At 38.7% G+C, this 23,188-nt stretch overlaps 1 protein-coding gene across 3 annotated transcripts in view; it reads right to left on the minus strand.

Moving 5' to 3' along the window:
• LOC134540381 (golgin subfamily A member 3-like) overlaps nt 1-23,188 on the minus strand; it is a 42,600-nt gene continuing 19,412 nt past the window's right edge. For 2 of the 3 annotated variants that reach the window (XM_063383068.1, XM_063383069.1), the window contains exons 3-7: nt 20,609-20,759; nt 15,019-18,230; nt 13,822-14,100; nt 10,204-10,446; nt 1-8,111 (exon numbers count right to left, since the gene is read on the minus strand). In XM_063383068.1, coding sequence (XP_063239138.1) covers nt 7,836-8,111; nt 10,204-10,446; nt 13,822-14,100; nt 15,019-18,230; nt 20,609-20,759 — 4,161 coding nt within the window. In that variant the 3' untranslated portion in view covers nt 1-7,835. The remainder of the gene's footprint in view (nt 8,112-10,203; nt 10,447-13,821; nt 14,101-15,018; nt 18,231-20,608; nt 20,760-23,188) is intronic. The other variant, XM_063383070.1, reaches the window with a different exon arrangement.

The raw sequence follows: 23,188 nt of genomic DNA on the forward strand, positions 1-23,188 counted from the left end.
ATTTAAACAAAGAAAACATTTAGTTACCAGAAATATTTTTTTTTTAATTTTACTTCAACACATTAATATTGTCTTGGTTTTTACAGTAAGAAAGAAACATTTAGAACCAGTTGGAGATCAGTCAACCTTTTACAGCAGACTGTTTTCTACAAGTTCTCAAAAAAAAATCAATAACAAAACAATTACATACAATATTTTATTAATTTACTTACCAAGTGGCAAATGGTTCAAGATAACAACAAATATGTGGACTATATAAGGGCACTATGGCATTAATGTCTTGTGTATAGTAATTTGCAGGGACCTGAAAAAACTATGATTGCGACTAACTCTGGGGGGGAAAAAAGAAGTGAATCGTGATGTTTTTAAGTTAAAATGAGATTTTATAATTTTTTCCATTTTTTCCCCCCACCAAATTTCTACAAAATAAACTAATGTTATGTTTCCTACTGTGCTCGTGTTTTAGGGCTGAAACAGCTTAGTTGAAAAACTACTCACTCTGCTTTTAAAGTGCATTACTTATGCCTGTTTTAACAGATCTTTTTTTTTTTTTTTTTTTTTTTTTTTTACTTTTTTGAAATGTTGGCAGACGGTTGGACGAGCTTAGTTGAAAAACTACACACTCAGTGTCTAAACTGCATTACTTATGCTTATTTTGACAGCTTTTTTTTTTTACTGCCTTTGAAATGTCATCACGGGTGTGACAGATATGACAAGATAAAACTTCAAAATTTCCTTGAAAAGGAAAGAGTCGCACTCTACTACTGTTTATAAGTTTGCTTCCCGGACGTCTTTTATGCTGCAACGACTAAACTATTTTTCTTTTTTAATCTACCTACTTGTATCAACATAGGCCATGTAAATGACACCATTATCAATATGTCCAGTCTTGATTGTTAATTGCTCCATATTAATAATCCAAAAAATGATGTTAGTGCAAGGTAACAAGCTGACAAGTTCAAAAATTATGGTGTTTATGCCATTAATAAATAACTGCAACTGCCCAGTGGCTTTTGAAAGAAAAGATTCCGCTGCAAAGCAGGTAAAAAGTAACTAACACAGGAACACCAGGCAAAACTGCTCTAGTGGCAATGATGTTGCCAATGACCCTTCTGCACCACTATTCAGGACGTTAAATGTTTCAACCCAAAGAACATCATTCTTAAAAGGTCAGAAGATGTTATTTCACTAATGAAAACTCTTCCAAACTCCATTATTTTGATAACACTGAACTTTTAAAGGTTTATGAAGCCTTTACAGGAGATGTGAAAGAGATTTTCAAAGACAGAAAAGCACATAGATATGTTGAAAGTGCTGACTTCTCTGAGTATAAATTACAATCAGTTTGCAATAGCAGCAGCCCTGCGTGCTGTTTGTAGACCTACAAACAATGTTGACAGTGAACTGTTACTTAGTCACTACAGCTTAGTCATCACAGACAGAAGGCAGAACCTGAACGAAAGCAGTGTTGAATTGTTGATTATGCTGTCTTTTGATGACTAAATTCAATTACCCATTTGAATTATTATGCACTGTTAGATTTAAATGTAGTAATCTAACACAACTACGAAACAGAATTTCTGTAAAATTAATTATAAGCATTAGGTTGTGGTTAAATTAAAAAAAAAATCAATGTTGTCAAATAAAAGTGCACATAAAAAACAATTGCTTGCAAATTTTATAAAAAATAACACCACGTTAAAGAAAATATAACCTTGTTTTTTCAGGTCTCTAGTCATTTGTATAAAAACAATGACATGCTGAACAAAATACAATTCTGATTTATTTACAACAGTCAACATCTAAAGTTTGTAATTTGGAGCTATATAATTGTACTACAAATACAACCAGTTTTCTTCATAATTGTTCCAAAATGTTACATTTACATCACTTTTATAAATCATTTTTGAACAATCTAATGATACTGGTACATATTTATAACAAATTTAACTAACAGTAGACAAATTTATCATTCTAATCTGTAATCTGTTCTAGAACACTGCTTTTAAACCCATTACTATTTACGTGAAAAACTTAGCACACTTTATTCTCAAATTTACACTTAGATATAAATTTTCTTTGGTCCCATTTAATTCTTCTACTAGTCACATTCCTCTTACTTATCAATCTGGATTTTGAATACTTATCAAAATCATCCTACTAAACTCTGTTCCTTGAAAAAAGTAGTAGTTCCTGTAGTTAAATTTTACATATCGTTGAGAAAACAAGTTCATCATTTTGTTAACGATGTTCACAGAAAATAAATTTTATCATAATCCAAGTTTAATCTTATATTATCAGCATAAAAGTGCATTAAGGTACAGTATTGAGTTCCTAGTTTGTTATTATACTATGTATCCTTACGAAGCCAGTAACACCATGTAACTGCTTGTTACAAGCCTGACTGTGTAACTTAAGTGCTTCCTTGTATTATGAGCACTGTTCAGTTTTAGCAGACAGAACCCAGTGTGCAACATAAATAATATATTACATAGATATGTAATTTAGCATGCTTAGCAAACACAATTTTAATTTTCATAAAATATTATTTTTAAATGTGTATTTTTATTTCAATAGTATCGAAAGATGACTTCCTAAAGAAAAAGTACACATCAATTATTTATGAAAGTAAAAGTGATGAAGGTGAATGTATGCCAAATCAAAATCACAAATTAAATTATAGTTTTTAAAGATGATGTTTATAAATGTTGTATTAAAAAAAATAATTGATCTATTTTTTTTTAATTCTTCAAAGAAAACACTTTTAATAATAACACTTGTGCCAACACAAGATCAGAGGATAAAAACACTAGGTTCTTTGCTATTCAAAAACACTCACACAAATGAGTGACTTTATTGCAAGACAAAAAAACAAGTCCAACAACATTTTTTTGGTCGCTCTGGTAATCATGAAATAGTAAATATAGATGCTCTCATGAAATTTTGTCTGGAAATACCATCTTTCTAAGAATTAATATTTAATAATATGGAGACTAATTTTACTATGCATACAATGAATTGAAATCAAGTATGGACATGGTCCATATACATCATAGCACCACAAAGAAAGCACATATAAATTAAAAAACATATAACAATTTACAATACTCTAGAAATAACCACAAACAAATAATATAACAATTATGTACAGTAACTCATTTAGAATGTCAAAATAAACAACGAAATGCTAATATAAAAAAATTATAGTAATGGCACCAAGTCCTTTGGAAGACACTACTACAGAGTACCAGGACAATTACTGCACATAACAAATCTACGCTAAACTATGTAACAAATGCACATACAAAATAATTACCTCATCAAACCAAATGTGTTTCTACGATAAAAGTAGTGAAATAAGGAAATGCAACATATTGTACTACAAGAAAAGAAGATTAGCTTAAACTATTAATGTTTAGGGATGGTGATTTTTCGTTTTCGCGAAATAGATGCGAAAATATGCTAAATTATTTTTTTCCGCTATAAAATGCGAAATCTAGACTATTCCGAGATAAATGCAAAATCAAGGTAAAAATCGTAGATTCGTCTTCACTCTACACAATTATTTATTTACACATTGTATTTCGTTTCAGTTCAGTATCAAAAGAAACCATCATTTTATGGCGTATTCAGCACAAGTATCTTATTGTCACGTCATTCACAACACTTGTTCGTAAATATTGAATAAAAAATGGCCATCCGTACCTCGCGATTGTAAACAAAGCAAAGAACTAGCTGGAAGATTGTCCATCATCTTGCAGAGCACAAGTTTATAGGCCACCATATTGCGACATCTCTGCTTCGCTGCGCTAACAATTGTAAGTCCCATTTTCTGGCTGTGTTTCACGTGAAAGCCGCGTTCTTGTGTAGTCTGTGGAAGGTGGTGTGTTTACAAATACGTGCATACTCGTGAATGTATTATATACTGTTATTTCTCGTGGTAAAAATGGGACGAAACGTAATTTCCATTTGCGATTGCATAAATGAATACAAAAGTGAACAGTTCTACGAAAGTGATACGAATATTTTAATGCGCAATTTATTTAATCGCCGTCTGGAGTGGAAGAAAAAAATTCACCGAGAAATCGGATCAAGAAAAAAAGTCGGTAAAACAGCAAGCAACGGTTTCTGGCATGATCGAAAACCAAAAGAAGGCGAAAATTAAAAAAAAAAAAAAAAAAAAAAAAAAAAAAAAAGTTTCAATAAAATTATTTGTGCACTCTACATCAACTATGGCCATAACACAGCTAAAATATATTTATTGCAATTTTAAGTATTCAATTTATTGCACTCATAAGTGCTAAAGAGTTGTTTGGAAACCTGCCAAGATAGGTTATCTTTGTAGTTGTGCTAGATCTTTATTTCTGTGGTTGTTAATAATTAATGTGTGTATTATTTAATGCTTTTTAAAAATATACTTTTCTTCAGTAATGTAAAATGAAAGAAATGGCTAAATCTTGTTTTTAAAATTGCTACAAAATGCTAAATTTCAAATTCAAAATGCTAAATGTTATTATTTTAAATGCTATAAATCACCATCCCTATTAATGTTTCTTAGTTAACTGACACCAAAAATAAAAATGATTCATCGGGTTTCATAGCAATGTTAAATGACAAGCATATGACGTACAAAGTGTACTGGGTGATACATGGAAAGATATACTCACCACGTTTAAAAATCCCATTCTAGATGACTGGCCTGTGATGGCATGCTAAAAGATTACGGCAATGCCTGAGAAGAGTTTTTGTGTGTTACAACATGCGAAGTGTTTGTCAGTTACGAGCGTCCAGCGTGCATTCGTACGTAAATACGGAAAAGTTTCACCTGGTCGCCAAGAGCATCTTGTGTTGGTTTCGCCAGTTTCGTATTACTAGCTGTCTGTGTAAAGGAAAAGCCATGGACAACCGCATGTCTCAGAAGAGACTGAGCTTTGTACGCAGCTCTTACAACCCATGAACTGGGCATTCCGCAGAAAAAGTGTGGAATGTTTTGCGTCTGTGTTTAAAATTTAAACCCTACCGTTTGCAACTGTTAAAACACCTGAATCCAGACTGATTAAGCCCGCCAACTGGAGGTTTGTACTCGAATGCAGAAAGCAGTGGGAGATAATGATGACTTTGCAGGGACATTGATATTCAGCAACAAGGCAATTTTCCATCTTTCGGGAAAGGTGAATCATTACAATGTGAGAGTGTGGGGTACTGAACTGCCACATGTCTGCGTGGAGCTGGAAAGAAATTTGCCACGTGTGTTTGCCTTCTATGCCATATCCAAGACAAAGGTGTATGGCCCCTTTTTCTTTATCGAGAAGACGGTGACAAGTTCTGTGTACCTGGATATGTTGCAGTTGTGGTTATAGCCACAACTGACTGATGACTCCTTGACTTTCATCTTTCAACAGGATGGGGCTCCACCTCACTGGAACACAATTGTCCGCGCCTTTTTCAACAGCGAGCTGCCACATTGCTGGATAGGGGATGCTGGTCTGGGTGACGTTCCTCTGTTGCCATGGCCCTCCAAGTCGCCAGATTTCACGCCATGTGATTTCTTCTTGTGGGGTTATGTTAAGGACAAAGTTTATGTACCCCAAATGCCAGCAACGCTGCAAGAACTGAAGGAACGCATCACTGCATCTGTGACAGACATTAACGGAAACATGCTAGAGTACGTATGGAGGAAACTGGATTACCGTTTGAATGTGTGCCGGGTGACCAATTGAACATTAGTAGAATGTTTCAGAAACTTAGTGAATGTATGTATGTATCTATTAATTTATCACCCATGTTTGTACGTTGTATACTACTTGATAAATAGTGCTTTGAAACCCAATGAATCAATTAGGCTAAACCTATGTATACACAAGTACATATGTCAAGATGTGCTCAGTCCTTTATCATGAATAACTCCACAGGAAGCACGAAACCATATTCAGTTATATAGGATTTATTAAAAAAATATATTCATACACATACCCTTTTTTATCGCATAATCGTTGCACTCGCATAATCGTCGCACCCATATTTTAGGGCGTCAAAATTTGGATAAAAAAAACCTCTCGCGTAAACGTCGTATGATGTTTTTGGTCCCGCTATTAGATGCCGAGCGCTTTTAGTAGGTATCTTTTCCGTATAAAACGATGTATTTTAAAGTATAAATATAATATTTATTCAGAAATTACCGCGTACTTATTTAAATAACGGAAATACGAAGCTGTCTGATGTGTAAATTTTCATTTAAAGACTTTTTAAACGTTTTAACCTTTATCTGTTCGTCTGCGTCACCGCAGTGTACCGCTTACAAAAATGTAGCCAGCGCTCGTTGCAATCATTACTGTTTGGTTTTGTTGCTTCCAGTATAGAGCGCGCACACGTAGTCGAATATCGATATATCGCCGATTGCATGCAACGCGCGCTCTCTATCCGGTACCGAGTTAACTACATTTGATAGCCCGCACTCTTTCTTGGTGTTTACTACAGTACGTTCGGCTTGCATTTAGATCACAGATTTTGATTTTCTATTTAAAGTTGAAGAAAGGTTTTTGTTGCATGACTTATTAAATTAAATTGTTTGGCGTGCTCTTTTATACTTCACTTTGTAAATAAACGTACTTTCTGTGAATGGGTTTTGTTTTTATAAATACTTTATCTAACAAAAAAAATTTTTTTCCGCATAATCGTCGCACCCCTACTTTTCAAACTAGATTTTGGAATAAAATGTGCGACGATTATGCGAGAAAACACGGTACACACACACACACACACACAGATATATATATATATATATATATATATATATATATATATATATTCTCCACAATTAATACGTAGTAATGAGAACTAAAATACAAAGAACTAAATTCAGTAAAATATAAGTTTGTGAACCTATAATGACATTTAAGATGTGTTATAGCTGAAACAAAAATAGCTACCATCAGTGTGTGAATACTATATTTTATTTTAGCCTATTTGACATTTAAAAAAAAATAATTAATTTAGGCTCTCTTAAAATATTTTTGTTGATTGAATACTAATAAATAAAGATGGTAAATATAGTAAAAAATACCATATTTCCAGCATAACATAATGGCAAATGACAGAATGCACACACGAAAAAGAATGAGATTCCGCACAGCTGTACCCAAGTGGTTCAAAAACAAAAAAATAACAGTAGTCCCGAATCTTCGACAACACGGCAATGCCACACACGACCCAGTACAAGAGTTCCTTGGCCCCGCGGTAATAGCTCACAAGACCAGGGTACGTACCAAGGAACACCACTTCACATCTTCCACTGAAGCACACATCACAAGAGAAACCACACCAGATATGTGGATAAAGGAAGTAAAATTTGGAAATATCAAAAAAGATGCAAAAAGATAAAGAAGAGAAAGGGAAAAAAATTATGAAGTCAAAGATAATGTATGTACTTGACAGTCACAACATTCTTCAATTATTGTAAACTTAATTTGTAACAACATGATACATACATACATTTCCGACCACCAATCATCACACACTTGAAAAGATATAATAATCACAACAGCTTGGGATACAAACTGACATTACAAGGCAATATTTTAAGTAAAGCTACTATGTTTTTTTTTTAAATATAACTATTAATTTTTTTTTTCATCTTTTAAAAAAAGAAATTAACACTTAATGAACAACAATAAAGACCAGATTTTATGGTTTTATTAGATTTATTTTTATAAATGATGTTTATTTACAAAGATGGTTAAATATATCCCAGCGCTATTTTTGCCGAAACAGTGTAATTTTGATTGTGATGGTGATGTTGGTTGCGCGTGTTAGTGAACATCCCGAAGCGGAGTCTGTCACACCCTCTGCACCTTGTGGCGCTCCCGGTCGGCGCTCGTCCGGGCGGTTATCTGCTCCTGCAGCGCCGACATCTCCAGCTTGAGGGAGTCCAGGCAGCCGCGCAGGTTGCCCAGGGGCGTGCCGCGCAGCGGCGCCGAGCTCTGCGCCAGCAGCGCCGCGATGCGGGCCTCGTCGTAGCGCGCCGGCGGAGCGGGCAGGCTCGACGTCAGGTCGGGCGGTCGCTCCCGGTCGCCCGCGTCGCAGCCGAGCGACTCCAACTTGGCCTTCAGCAGCTGCGACCGGCACACCCCCCAACATTTCACAACAGATCATTTCACGATCAAAAACCACCGTATTCCGCCTTTATCGCCACTGGAAATTAAAAAAAAACATGTAATAATATGGATATGTCAAAAACAATTGGACGGTCTACGGGTAAAAGGTAACACTTTTTGCAGGAGAAACAAAAAACCCTTAGATAAAAATTGAATTTAAATACTTAAATTTTTCTTGCATTATTCTTTTATTTACCAACATAGTTGCTAATGATTAAAAATGCATTACATATTCTAAGTATACTTAAGAGTTATTTTCTGGAATAAAACTAAAAAATCACCAAAATGTGACTTGTTACCTTTTACCCGGAGACCATCCAATTGCACTGTTCAACTGCTTACAAAATTCAAGGTAAGACACTTATACCCTTATGTGATGTTCCTAAGTTCAGGAAAAAATTATAAATAAATCAAAAATAAAAAGTATGGTTTATGGTTTTATGAGGGTTGTCTAAAATGTTTTCGACCTCAACATGAGGACAGCAGCACTTGTTAAAAAAAAAAATTGGGGAATGTGTTCGCTCATGCTTTGGAACATACCCTCCGAAATTTCAGCCAAATTGGACGCACAGTTGTTTTTTAACAATCGTTTTCGTGAGACTCTGCAAAATAGTTGTTTACGAATGTGATGACCTCATCATGCGACTAAAATCTCTGTCCTCCGAGCCCAACTTATAGTCTAGGAAACAAAAAAATGTCAATTAAGTTTATGTCTGGGGAGTAAGGAAGGTGGCCAAGCAGTCCAAACCAAAGTTACAACCATGTCCTGGTAGAATACGTAGATGAAGGAACAACCCGAGAAATCGCAATACAATAGCCAATAAGCACTGCTGCCTTTTTCACCAAATGCACGTACGTATGTTGAAAGGGATTTAATTCAACATTTTCTGGGCCACCGTCATGCTGGCTTATCGATTCTGCAGCGTTATCGTACATCAATACAGTTTTAGCGGGAACACCAAATGTGTAAATGCGAAATGTAACCCAATAGAAAATAATCTGAACGTGACCCGCGCGGTTGGTGCCGAATCGCGGATATCATAGAATGCTGGACCAAAGACCTTCGACTACACCTACAGGGTGGCCACTCTTCTGGGATAATAAAATTCCTGGTTTTTTCCCGGTTTTTTCAAGGGTGGTTTTTATCAATATTTGCATACAATTTGCATTTTTGTTACACAAAGCACACACAATATGATGTTTTATTGGAGTTAAACAATAGACAACTTAACTATAAGCTTAAAAATTAAATAAATGAACTCGCTGAAAACAAATCTACCACCAACAAAAAAATTTATATAATCTCACATCACCAAAATTACTTGACACCAAACGCATGTGTTTTGCCCCTCTTGCGTGGCTGGCTAATGCTGTTCTTCCCATGCTACAGATATTGATTTTAACATTACACAAATTGCAAATGGCGTTTGTCCTGCACTTTGGATCTTTCTCCACCCATTCAAACTCTTCTGTATATTTGTCATTGTATGTGGTGATCGAACTCGTTGACATTTTGATAGTCTGCGCAAATTACATGTTAGATTAAAAAATTCAAAACAACGTCCCGCAAAACTAAATTTTTAAAAAAACTCAAGAAAAGTATCCGTGATACCGTGATGCAACAACATGAGCGCAAAGTAAAAAACAAATATACATACAAAACTAGTGCATGCGATGCGAGAAATTACTACCACCCTACAATAACATTTTCAGCGAAAATGCTGTTGCTTTTGAACAGAAACATAATAAGTATGGAAGTCTGAATTGTTAACGGTTTCTTACGTACTACAAAAGTTTTTAAATGCAATATGAACAAATATAGCTCACGAGCATACTGTCGTGCTTCGACGGGTGGTGAACGTGCTCATTTAACAGCAGTATGTTATTGCAATCGTTACTTCATAAAAAAATTCCTGGTTCTAATAAAAATTCCTGGTTGATTCCAGGTATTCCTGGTTTTTTTAAAGAAATCCTGGCTATTTCCCGTATTTCCCGATTTCCCGGTTGGCTGGCCACCCTGACCTAGGTTCGGAGCAGCAGGCACGCTCACCCGGCTGCTGTCCAGACTGCACTGCAGCGCGGCGCGCAGCTCCGCGGCCTGCGCCTGCAGGCTGAACCTGTCCGCGCGCGAGGCGTCAAGCTCGCCGCGCAGGGAGTCCAGCTCTCCGCGCAGGGCCGCGGCGTCGCGCCCCAGGCGCTGCTCCTCGGCGCGCCGCCGCGCCTCCGCCAGCCGCGCGCTCTGCTGCAGGGCTTCCACCTCCCGCGTCTTCTGGTGCAGGTGGTAGCTGAGCGTCTGCGCACAGCCCCCCGCCGTCTCCCGTCTAGCAGTGCTCCCACCTCGCGCTGCGTGCAGCTCCCACCCTGACACGCCCATCCCCTGGCTCACAAGCACACGCACTGTCAGCTGTTCAGAAGTGTGTCACAGTAGAAGCTCTTTAATCCAGCCCGTTTGGGGACGACTCTGCCGGATTATACAGGCTAGAAACTGGCCAAGCACTATTTTTTAACATAGCTTTGTTATTTCGTATACCACCATTTTCAATTTCGGATGAAGTGAATATAACTTTAAAACTCCTAAAATACTTGGTTTACAACATTCCAGTGTGATCACGACCAACAGATTGAAGATAATTATACAGAAAATTAATTTATACATTTTTGTTTGTATGAACATTAATTTAAAGTTTAAATGCCACTATAACACCTAATTATTATTGCTAAATACAAACTGTTCACAGAAAATGTGTACTGAATTTAGTATTATTAAAGAATAAATAAATTCATTAGTGTTCAGAAACAATATTTTAAACAGTTGTAGTAAATTTTTTAACTTCTTTATATGTAGATCTTTAAACAACATGACAATGGTTCACACCCTACTTGATAACTTCCAGGTGATACTAAGTAATAAATTACTAACTTCTACTTACAATGTTATACTTAAGGGTGAAATTTTAGTTTGCAAAGAAATGTGTGCGTGCCATTGAATGTAAATTTGCAGGATGAAGTCCAATGCGCACGCACGTTCTATCAAGATGTGTTCAAACTTAAGCTATACAACGAAGCACAAGGTGTAATTTCGAAGGAATGAAAAATAGTTCCCGTAAAAATCCAACTGAAAAACATATGCTCATACGTATATCTTTTTTATATTGGATCAATTGCCACAACTGATAGTACCCATTTTTTTTTAAAGGTGAAACCAGCAAACTCAGTTTCCGCAACCTGGTTTTCTTCTTATTCATTAGCCAAGAAAATTGTGCTATAACAAATATGGCGTCAATATTGACGTCAGCCGGGGCTTTGCCCCACGAGCCTTATCATCCTCCGTTCCCTTTCCCACCACCTTTCTTACCCGGCATTTGTATCGTGACGTACGTAGCCGTGTGAGATTCAAACTGCGCGCCACGAACTACAGCAAGAGGGCGCTTAGCTGCAGTACGCCGCACCCCTAATTGGTATTAATAAATATTGTAATCCTTTTCTTTTCGCCCCAAAATAGTGTCACGACGGCTATGCATGTGAGTGTCTTTTGTTTAACTAAATCATGATGTTTTGTAATTTAATAAGTAGTGGTGCACCGATGCGGATACCGATTAATCGTAATCGGTGATTATGGTTACTTTCCGATTAATCGTAATCGGCGATTATCTTAACGATTACTTTGCCGATTATCTACGTCCCTGCGTAATTAAGTAGGTTTTTGCGGTGTAATATTTTGTTACACATTTTAGGACGAAATACGGTAATATTTGTATATATTACAAAATCCATCAAACTCCGTCATATAATGATTATAGATATTTCATTAAGTTTAATAAATTTCATTGCCTCGAACAATAACAAATAAATTTTTCCTACACGTTTATTTACGTTTCGTCTTTTGTTTAGTGGCCTTGTACATTACCTATAGCCAGAGACGTAAAATAGATGGCACGCAATCAAAATACCACAAGCAGTTGCAGTGGACTCTATGACAATCAATCTTTTCGAGTTGTAGTAGCGGTTCAAAATCGTGGTCCCGATACCTTTCAGAGTTTATCACTGGGTTTTACAAACTCGTTATGGGTGTCTTTGTTAACATTATCCGTTGTTGTGTTATTTGTATGTGACGTGAAAAGTGAAAAAGTATTTATAATTTTATATATTCAGTCAACATAAATAAAATCACATGTGCTAGAATTGGTTTTGAGTCATTTTTATATAATTATAGTGAGATGGCGAGTAGGGAGAAAAAAAGTGAATTGTGGAAACATTTTTCTATAAACTCAAGTGAACAAAATAAAGCAACATGTTTACATTGTTAAACTGTAATTTCTCGATGTAACCTTATGTGATAGTCAATAATAATGCTAGTTTTCCACAACAAAAACTTACCCATTGTAAATTACAATTATTAGACTGTAGTTCAAGTTGTTTACAATAACAAACATAAATAGAAGTTAATTTAATTTACACTTTGGAATGACTTTATAGCGTATTTTATATATTTTTATACTGTTATTATAACTGTATTCTCAATTTTACCTAATCTTGTTATTAAATTCACATGGGGAAAAAAATTTTTTTGTGCATTATTAAACTTAAAAAAATTTGTTCATTATAATCGGTAACTGAATCGGTATCTGCCGATTATTGCTCTCATAATCGATAATCGAATCGGTAATCGGTAAAGTCATATCAGTGCACCACTATTAATAAGTGCAAGCACGGACAAGGACGCTCCCTAGCGGGCGGCGGAGGAACTAGCACGTAACTGGATTTAAACTGTTTTCTATCATAGAAGTAATTATTACAGACGGTCTGGGTATGGATGTGATGTGCTAATTTTTGTAAAACGTTAATGTTATTTTCAATAATAACCCGGGGCACGCAATAGCTAAGTTGTAAATGTAATTGTGTTCGGCGCGAAGGGCGCCATGTTGCCTTCCGCAAGCCCTTGTCTCTCCCCAGTCTCCTTCTACAGCCGGCCGAGAGCGGACGTCTCTGCAGACACCCCGAGGACATCACCGTTGTTTCACCGAGAAGTAGTTCTGTTAAGTAATTTATCGAAATCGTTTTCTTTATATCCTCGGCGCCTCTCTCGGTCGGAGAGACTGCTTAATTATTAATTATTTACTCTCCGGAGTTTTCAATCATCTGTGTATTAAGTAACGGCTTGAGGCGACCACGTGCGTGGTTCGCCTCCTCACCTAATTTGATTCGTGCCTCGGGCGTTTTATAGCAGTATCAAGGGAGGATTGTGTAAGGGCGTGTAACGTGAGTAATAAAAACCAACTTAATTGAGTCACGTGTTTTTGTGTTCGGGGGGCCACGTGGGTCCTTCACCTGGTCAGCGGCGTGTGGGACGCCCTGAGAGCCCACTGCGGTAATTAGAAGCGTGCCCGACGCTGAGAGCGGGCTTAGTTAGGGGCAGACGTTGCGTTAAAAGTCAGGAGGGCTAATATCTCGCCGCACACGGGCCACGTAACGCCCTGAGTTAGAGTTTGAAGCCGGGTCCACGTGCCCACTCACGTGGTGGCGCCCATTATTTTCCACCAGTATTTCAAACCTTAGCACCGGTACGCCCTCAATATAAACACCTAGGTTTGTTCTCTTTCTTTCAATGTTAGCAACTTGCTCTACTAAATCGTAATGGTAACACTTGTAACACGCTGGGGCCACACACCTTGATCTGGTCGGCGAGCACGGGGTCCTTGGCGCGGCTGTCCTGCAGCGAGGCGCGCAGCTCCTCGAGCTCCTGGCGAGCGTCCTCGTGGGCGCGCTGCTCGCGCTCCAGCTCCCGCTGCAGGCGCTCGCCGCCCTTGCGCAGCAGCTCGCACATGGCCTCGCTGCGGCCCAGGTCCACCCTGCGGCCGTCCAGCTCCTCGCCGGCCGCGTCCAGCCCCACCTGCAGGCTGGACGCCTGCTTGCGCAGCCGGGAGCTCTCGCACTTCTCCCGGAACACCTGTGCACCACGCACGCACCGGCTCCCTGGCTCTCCACATCCAGCAACCATCAGGCATTCACACTGACATCAACGAGTCACCTTCTTAACTCACCGTTCATAGCAAGTAATCTGCCTCATTATTAACAAACAAAACACAAATGAATGGCAGGCACAAAGAGTATTCAAGAGCATTATGAAACACTGGCAATGCAAAGTCCATGTGCCAAAAACTGCTTGCTACCATTAAGTATTTTTAAAGAACCCTCAAGAGTACCCACTTAATGTCTTGACACAATGCTTCAGGAGACGTGCCACTTAACCAACGAAGACTAACCAACCCAGCTATGTATAACAAAAAATTTGTTTCTACAAATGAAACACATGCGTGATATTTTGGTTCATTAGCAAGCATGCAGTGTGCATTGAACACCAGGTCAAATCACCTCCTGTCTGTCAAGTACAATGACAGGTCTTTAATCCAGCATTCTACAGTTCGGCACATTCATTACTACTTCGAACTAACGCTGCATGCGTTCAATTGTATCAGGTGAATATCTGCTGTTGACCTTGGCTGCCAAGTATGTACCATTATTGCCCTGCCAGCTTTTTAGTTCGCTTTCAGTTTATCATAACCATTGAATTTCATTTCAGTGAAGTGTACCGTTTCTAATGGGTTACATTTCACGGGTTTTGAAGAAACCAAAGGTCAACTGCATTTTTCTTTCTTTAGAGCAACAAATTACAATTTGTTTTAAATATCATTTTACTGTATGTAATTTTTCATTGGTATTTTCGTTACATATATCACGACTTAATGATGTTCGATAATCAAGTAAAAACTTTATTCCGGCATGGCCGTGGTTGTAAATATGCTGGATTAAAGACTCTTCAGTCTGTCACAGTAATGCTTCCAACAGCACAGAAATCAGGGCTCACCTCTTTGCGCAGTTCCTTCATTATGATTTTGGACTTGCGCAGCTCCTCTTCGAGCTCGGCCTCCTTCTCCCGGGAGCGCTGCAGCTGCAGCTCTCTCGCCCTCAGCTCCAGGGGCTCGGCCCCCGCCGCGTCCCCGGGGCCCGCCGGCGACGGCCGCTCCCTCGCCGCCTCCTCCAGCCGGCCGCGCTCCTTCTCCGACCGCAGTAGCTCCTGCCGGAGCCGCTCCGCCGCCCGGGCGTGCTCCTCGCACGTCGCCCGGACCCCCGCCGACTCCTCGACCATCGCCTGCGCGTCCTTCAGGCGCTTCTCGGCCGCGCGCCGCCCGCGCAAGTGCTCCTTCACCTTCTTCAGCAGCGTGCGCACGTTCAGCTCGTAGCAGCGGTGCTTCTCCCTGTGCTCCGTCTCCGACAGCCGCAGCATGGCCTTGAGCCGCTCCACCTCTCGGCGGCACGCGTGGGACGCTGCCCCCTCCCGCTCCGAGCCGACACCGCCCGAGAGCAACGCCTTCACATCCTCGTTCACCGCAGCCACCGCAGCACACAGCGATTCCACACTTTCACACTGGTCACCGGTCAAATCTGCTTGTTTCGTACGTCTGCCCAAGGAATTACCTAACATGCTTCTTGTTTCAACTATCAGACTGCACAGTTGCTGGAAACGTTTGCTTACCTGAACATTCCCTTCAAAGTTCTTTTGTTTGGAAAACGATTCAATTTTATTCCAGTCACAAAACCTGTGCTCCTGATGCGTTTGATGTTCGAGACTGGACGTCCTGATTTCTCTCGATTCATTTTCAGTTTGCGAGCTAGCGTGTTTCGTGTCCTTTGTAGCCTTTTTGCGGCTGTCGCTGTGCTCCCGATTCGGATGCCTGGCTAATTCGAGTTCTCTCATTACATCTCCCGGCGTCTCAAACTGGAGAGGTCGGTCCGACATCGCCTTAGAGACAGCCTTTTCTTTCCTCCAATTTTCTTCGAGCTGTTGCTTCGCACTTTGCAGTTCTCCCACCAAGGCCTCCTTCCTCTGCAAGTCACTCCTGAGTAACTCAACTGTCTGACCTTCAGCCACGAGCTGTTGTTCTCGAACTGCCAGTGTTTCTGTTAGTCTGGCCACCGTCCTCTCCAGGGACTTCTGCTGCTCCGCTGAGTCTGAGGCCCTCTTCTCTACAACCGCCAGTTCCTCATTTTTCAATGCCAAGTTATGTTTATCTGCCTGCAGTTCTTTTAATAATTTCTCTAGATTCAAAATGAGGTTCTCTTTGTGTCTCAAGTCAGCTTTCATTGCTTGGTAGTTTCGAGAAACATTTAAAAAATCTGTCCTTAATTTCTCTATTACTTCATTGATTTCTGTTTTCTCTTTTGTTTCAGTTTTTAACGATACTTCTAAATTAATTTTTTCAGCCATTAATTCATGGTATAAGTTGTCCCTATCCTTCAAGCTATTCCTTTCCTTTGAAAGGGCGCTTTCCAATGACATGTAGTTATTTTGTAAGTTCTGAATACACAATTCACGTTCGTTCAAAGTTTTTTGTACTGTTGTTATGCGAACCATCAATTCTGCATTATTGGCTTCTAAAGCCTGCAGTTTATCGTTCTTGTTATTTAACTCATTTTTCAATAACTGAACTTCTTGTTCCAAGTCTTTAACTGTGAAGCCTAAGTTACTGGCACGTTCACATTTCTCTTCGTCGATCTTCCTCAACTTATTGGTTATCGTAGTCAGAGTTTCAGATGCTTCTCCATGTTGAATCTGACTTAGTAATATTGCTTCTCGCTCTAAAATATCAGCCTGAATTACTTCAAGCTTCCTCATGAGGGATTCTTTCTCTTTGATTGCACGGTTACGTGTGTCTTCACATTCATGCTGCAAGTCAACAACTTCAGTTTTCAGTTTCTCTACCAGGTGGCTCTGGGACATCATGTTACTTTGACAAGTCATCAATTCCTGCTGGACTTTCACTTTAGCTTCTTGACATGCATGCAGCTGGTCGCAGTACCACTGACTCGACTTGTTTAGCGAATCTATTTCACCTTTCAAGCGCAAAATTGTATTGTTCGCTTTCACATTCGCCTGCAAATGTGCCTGAGACTCCACGTGGAGACTCGCGATCTTCGCCTTCAGGCCTTGAATGGCTCCATCCTTGGAGTCCATCTCCACTTGCAGCTCGTGAAGTTGGATGCGCAACTTCTCGTTCGCAGATTCACACTCTTGCAATTCATTTTTTGCATGGGTTAAAGCCGTCTCCTTGAACTCTAGTTGCAAACTGAGCTCCTGATTCTTGTTCTGTACGTCTCTGGACATCTGCTGGATTTTAGCATGTTCACATGTCATCTTCTCCATTTCTTGGAACACTACCTTCCCTTCCATGGCACGCCGTGATTTGTTTTCAGTCTCGTTTGTGGCTAATTTCTGCCGCAATGATTCCAACTCTGTTTTAAGAGACTCTAGCCTACCTTCAATGTGGGCTTTCTGGCGTGAACTCTCTTGGTATTTACCCTGCCATTCTAAAGACTCACTCGTCGATAATTCCAAAGCTTCTTTGTACTTTTCTTTCATCTGAATAGCATCCTGCAACTGCATCTTCAGATGAGGGATTTCAAACACAGAGCCTTCTGAATTGTTTACGCTGTCAAAACTACCTCCGTTTAGTAGGTTCTTGGGGTGACCATTCTGTTTATCGTCGTACCTGAATTCTTTCCGCAATTCCTTGGGCTTCTGCGGAGAAGTGGCCTCCGCGTCCATCAGTAACAATCTCTTTATCCTGAACATCTCCTCCTCGTAGCCACTCACGGTGGATATGGTGGACATGGTCTCCGCCCGGTCCGAGCAGTTAGACTCCACGTCGAAGCGGGACGAGCAGCCCGAGAAGTTGGACGCTGTTTCCAGCGCGTCTCTAGCTGCTCTGAACTCCCACGCCACCTGGTCTGCCGTGGTCATGCTCCCGTTCGCTCTCCCTGCCAGCACGTTTCCGCGCCCTGCAGGATCCCAGTTCTGTCCGCCACCGACCTCTTCACCCACGCAATACTGAGAGCCTGTTCCTCCGTCTAACGAAATGATACTTCCCCGTGGTTCCACGCGCCTCGTTTCCTCCCTCTGATGCCCACGGACAGTGGTCGCATCAGCAGCCGCCATCTTATCTTGAGTCGCCATGGAAACGTAGGCATGCACCATAGGTAATGACGTCATGTCTGGGCTCCTCCCTTCCAAGTTATACTCTGTAACCAAGAAACATTTCACAATATCAACTCTACTAAAGTAACACTCTACTCAGATGTGAGATAAAAAAAATATGTCCAAAATTAATAACTTCAAATTTTGAAGTTTATAGTTCACAATATTAGCTTACAAATTGAAACTTAAATAAAAATAAAATAAAATAAAAACTTATCCATGATTTTTTAACCTATTGAATATTAGGTGATATATTTAATGGAATTAGATACTAACTTAAAAAATTAAACTGTAGTTTAAAATTAAATCTAAATAAATAACTGGTCTTACACTATATTGAACTTATTACACACTATACACAAGAAGAACCTAGTTTTTGGTTAGCAAGATTGGTGTTGATGTAAGGAGTATGACAGTTACAAAAAAGCAGGAAAATCACTGATATAAGCTAATTCCACAAATATGACATATAATAAAATTAATGACTTGATGTAAGTTTTTGGACATACGCCATTGCTAAGAACTTTTTCTGTTGAAGAAAAACTAAAAAATAAAAAAAGAAATAAATAAAAATACCCAAAAAAGACAAAAAAAAACAAATAAATTAAGCTTTTTTTTTTTTTTTTTTTTTTTTTTAGTTTTTCTTAGTTTTTCTTCAACAGAAAAAGTTTTTAGCAATGACGTATGTCCAAAAACTTACATCAAGACATGCACTCCCATTGCACAAATCTTTCAAAGATAATAATAAAATTAATAACTAAATGTTATATTTTATGAGCTTTGTTTTTCAGTAAAACCTTTTAAATTTCTATTATACTATTACTAAATTAGAATGCATCAAAAATTTTATGTACATGGAATTGTAAATGCAGGACTGAATAAAATTAATCAATTGTGTTGTAAAACAGTAGAATCTGTGCTGGCATAAACCACCCGCATCATCACATGCCAGCCGCATAAATCTTACGGATAGCATCAATGCATTTTTCATACTCATGTTATAACATAATTGTCAGAGAATATCTCTGTCCCTAGTGCAGGCTGAAAGTTAACCTGGCATGACTACCGACTTGCGACTACTCCACCAGTTAGTGCAAAAGTTTTCGAAATGGTGCTTTGCACAATTTGTACAGTCAGAGCATTCTGCCACCAAGTAGCGTTACTGCGCTGCCGGCATTTTTAGTTCACTAAAAGTTAATCATTACTGTTCGTTTTCTTTTCAGTATCGTTTCCATTGTAGCTATACAATCTATTTTTTTTTTTTTACATAAGCCTGCAATTAGTAATTTCATTATAATGTCTATGTTTTGTATTTATTTTTATGCATTTTATATTTTGATGTTTATTTTTAATAGTTATATTTTAAACTTTATTTGTTTATTTGTATTTTGTTTGTATTGTTTATATGTTGTCCTTGTACAAGGGTTATTTTTTTTTCAACCTCCGATCAGCTGTAATAAAAAACGGGAATGAATTGGGAAATTATTCTAATGTCAAAAGAAACGTACATCTTTACTCTATTTTTCCACATAATCACTGTGCAGATTGAGGCATTTGTCGTACCGATGCACCAGCTATCCAATACCCTCTGCATAAAATGATGCCTCCTGCCTATTCAGCCACGTTTTAACAGTGCCCTGCAGTGTGATTACAGTTTCATTTCTCCATGGCATGCCCATTAATTGATACCCTAATCGCTCGTACATGAATCGACACGTCTCGTAGTGTTTACCCCCTTCCACCAACCATGTGGAGCGGCCAACTCACACCACAGTTGTGTTTGATCACCCTCCTTACAGTCCGGATTTGGCACCGAGTGACTATTACCTTTTCCCCACGTTGAAAAAGTGGCTTGGAGGACGACGCTTCAACACCAATGATGAACTGCAGAGCACTGTTAAAACGTGGCTGAATAGGCAGGAGGCATCATTTTATGCAGAGGGTATTGGAAAGCTGGTGCATCGGTACGACAAATGCCTCAATCTGCACGGTGATTATGTGGAAAAACAGAGTAAAGATGTACGTTTCTTTTGACATTAAAATAATTTCCCAATTCATTCCCGTTTTTTTTATTACAGCCGATCGGAGGTTGAAAAAAAAATAACCCTTGTATATGTGTGTCATGTCCACCGCTTAAGCCCTCTGCTGTTGGTGGGCATGTTACAATATTAATAAATAAATAAATAAAATTTTCTAACGGGTTAGATTTCACATTTCACTGGTACATTTCCATAGTTAAAAATTGTTTTAAAAGTACCATTGTAAAGTATATTAATTTATCCCTGTTAAAATTATATCTTCTTTCGATAATCAGGCGAAATGGCTAGTCCGCATGGCAGTGGTCACGAGATCACGCCAGAATGTACTGAATAATGAGCTCATGGATGCCAAACGCTCGAGCACGCCCCCGGACACACCTCACCTCGGTTCAGCGACATCAGCCGCAGCAACGGGGAGTCCGTCCTGCCCCGCTCCGGCGAGCTCGCCCGTCTCCTGGCGGTCCCCGCTGACGCTGCCGGCAAGTCGAAACTCCTCGAAGGAGACGGGTTGCTCGAGTTCGGAACTTCTTCCGCCTGAAACCAAGTCGGTAAGCAACAGTCGCAACAAGCCACAGCTGTAAAGCACAGTGTTTCAAAGGCAAGGCCGCCGCAATCACCGCAAAAACTTACTTAACTGTAGCTAAACCTAAATGAAAATAGTTTCAGACCTCTGTGTTATTAATTGTTTTAAGTATAAAATAAATTACATTTAATTATAAATATAGCACTATCCACATTCCCAATAAGGGGAAGGAAAAAAAAAGACAAATGAGATTCCGTACCATTCAAAACCCAAAAATACACCACACAAAGGCTCCTGGGGTCTTCAGCCGAATTTATGGCAATAAATGCACGGAATATGTTCTCCCAGAAATAAAATTTTTTTTTTAACAATTCAGAATTACTATCTAGTTACTTGTTAATAGTTTCACAGAATATTTATTAATTTTCTTGTTATTTTAACAGTAATTTACATCCAATAATTGTTGACTTAAACAGAAAAATGTTATGTGAATAAAATTTCAATTAATTAGAAATTATCAATTACACTGAAACCAATTCTTGTATTAAATTTGATTAAATTTTTGTCCATGATCATTGAGTTTACAAAATGTAGTTGTAACAGTTCTTATGTTGGTTGCTTATTAATTTGACATGTTCCTCAGATCTGTGGCTTTGTCATGGGACAGGGCTTAATTGAAGAGAGAGAATAAAAAAAACTACTTGTACTTTTTCGGACCAACAAGAATTTTATAGGAGTTTTTTTTTAATTGATTGATAACTATTTTTGAAGCTGTTTAATTCATAGCTACGCTTTTTTATCAATCTCCCTCTTCACTAGGTAGTCTCAGACAACCATAATATTTGTTTATTTTGCTTCCATGCACATCAATAACGGTTTATATCTGACCATTTCTGGTAGGTGTTAATGTATTTCGCAGGCTGTAGGCATGTCCACTCTCAACTTTCTACTTTTGGCTGGTATGAAAAATGGAAGAAAGAGAGCAAAAATGAAGAAGAGGAGTATTTAGACAATATCTCCATCCAACATGTGCAGAACGTAAACTATCATTTGCATAAATTTGACATATCTGCCGTGATCAGAGATGATAAGTATCTGAACTACGGCAGTGTTCCACTCACACATATCAAACAAATCTTCTAACATTTAAAAATTTATTATTATAATATATTATTATTTTCTTACCAATTACAGTAAGTGTATGTTAACTACTGAATTATGCTAAAATTTCACTAGAAACTGTAAACAACAACTTGAAGTCAAAAAAATTAAATTAAATTTTAAGTCATAAACATTTCTGTTGAATCCATCCATTATGGGTCAATCATGTCCCCACACAGTCACAGGCCTGTAGAATACTAGCTGTCCTGCAAACATTACTACTAACTAAAAAAAAAGGTACATTCAAGTGAACTGTGCATGATCTCCCTCCCATGTACAGGAACGTACCATTAGTAGTTGTGATTCACATTTTCAAAATTATGGTGGGCAAATATTTTGCTGGTGTTCTATGATACTGTAATTTTTTCATGTTGGATCGAGATTCACTCTTTGACGTTTGTCACTTTCCATTATCAAGAACCTTATTTGGTGAAAATAAAGCTGAATGATTTTTATAATGACAGAAACTACGGAGGGGTGCACAGTTTTCCTCCCCTTCTCCTCTAACTCCTTTGAAGATGGTCTACCTCAACTCCGCGCAGTAAATGTACAAAAATATCCATTAAGTAAAAGTAATGTCAAGAAGATGAACTAAACAACTCAGGGCGCGAGAACACCGGCTACCTGTGGAATGCACACAACTCTCTGCAGATGGTCACACAAGGATGTAAACGTTATGAATAAGAGCGTACACAGCCCACACTTGCTGCTCTGTTCATGTGACATGGTAGCTTCCTTGGCCAGCAACGGGGCTCGGCAGCCAATGAGCGTCAGTTCAAGCACACTGAACTGGTTCCCGGCAACGTTACTGACCGGCTCGTCCTCCCTGCTGGATCTTGCTGGCAGAGTTTATTAAAAGTGTTTTCTATGCTGTTTCAATCTCAAGGTGGTTTGAGCACAAAACGTAGACAATAACATTTCATCAGGGTGGAGTCTCATGCGAAACTTGCAAAAGTTTTCTGTGAACTGAACCAAATCCAATGCTGTAACCATTCCAGTTTTTGATGTGGTTTTGTTCAGAAATGTGATGGCCCAATTCACTTTTTCTAGGGCCAGATATCAATTTTCAAACTAATCTGAAGGCCAGACACACATGAATAAATATTACATTTATAACAACAAATTTTTTAATGTTGTATTATTCTGTAGAGTAACCAATAAATAAACCTATGGCATGTCATAAAGAAAAAAAAGTTATTATTTTTAATATAGTATTTACAAAAGATAATAAAGAAAAAATTGTTCATCTAAGATGAATTAAACACCATTCTAAACTTAT

Source organism: Bacillus rossius, chromosome 16 (genome assembly GCF_032445375.1).
Source record: "Bacillus rossius redtenbacheri isolate Brsri chromosome 16, Brsri_v3, whole genome shotgun sequence".
NCBI classification, from domain to species: domain Eukaryota; kingdom Metazoa; phylum Arthropoda; class Insecta; order Phasmatodea; family Bacillidae; genus Bacillus; species Bacillus rossius.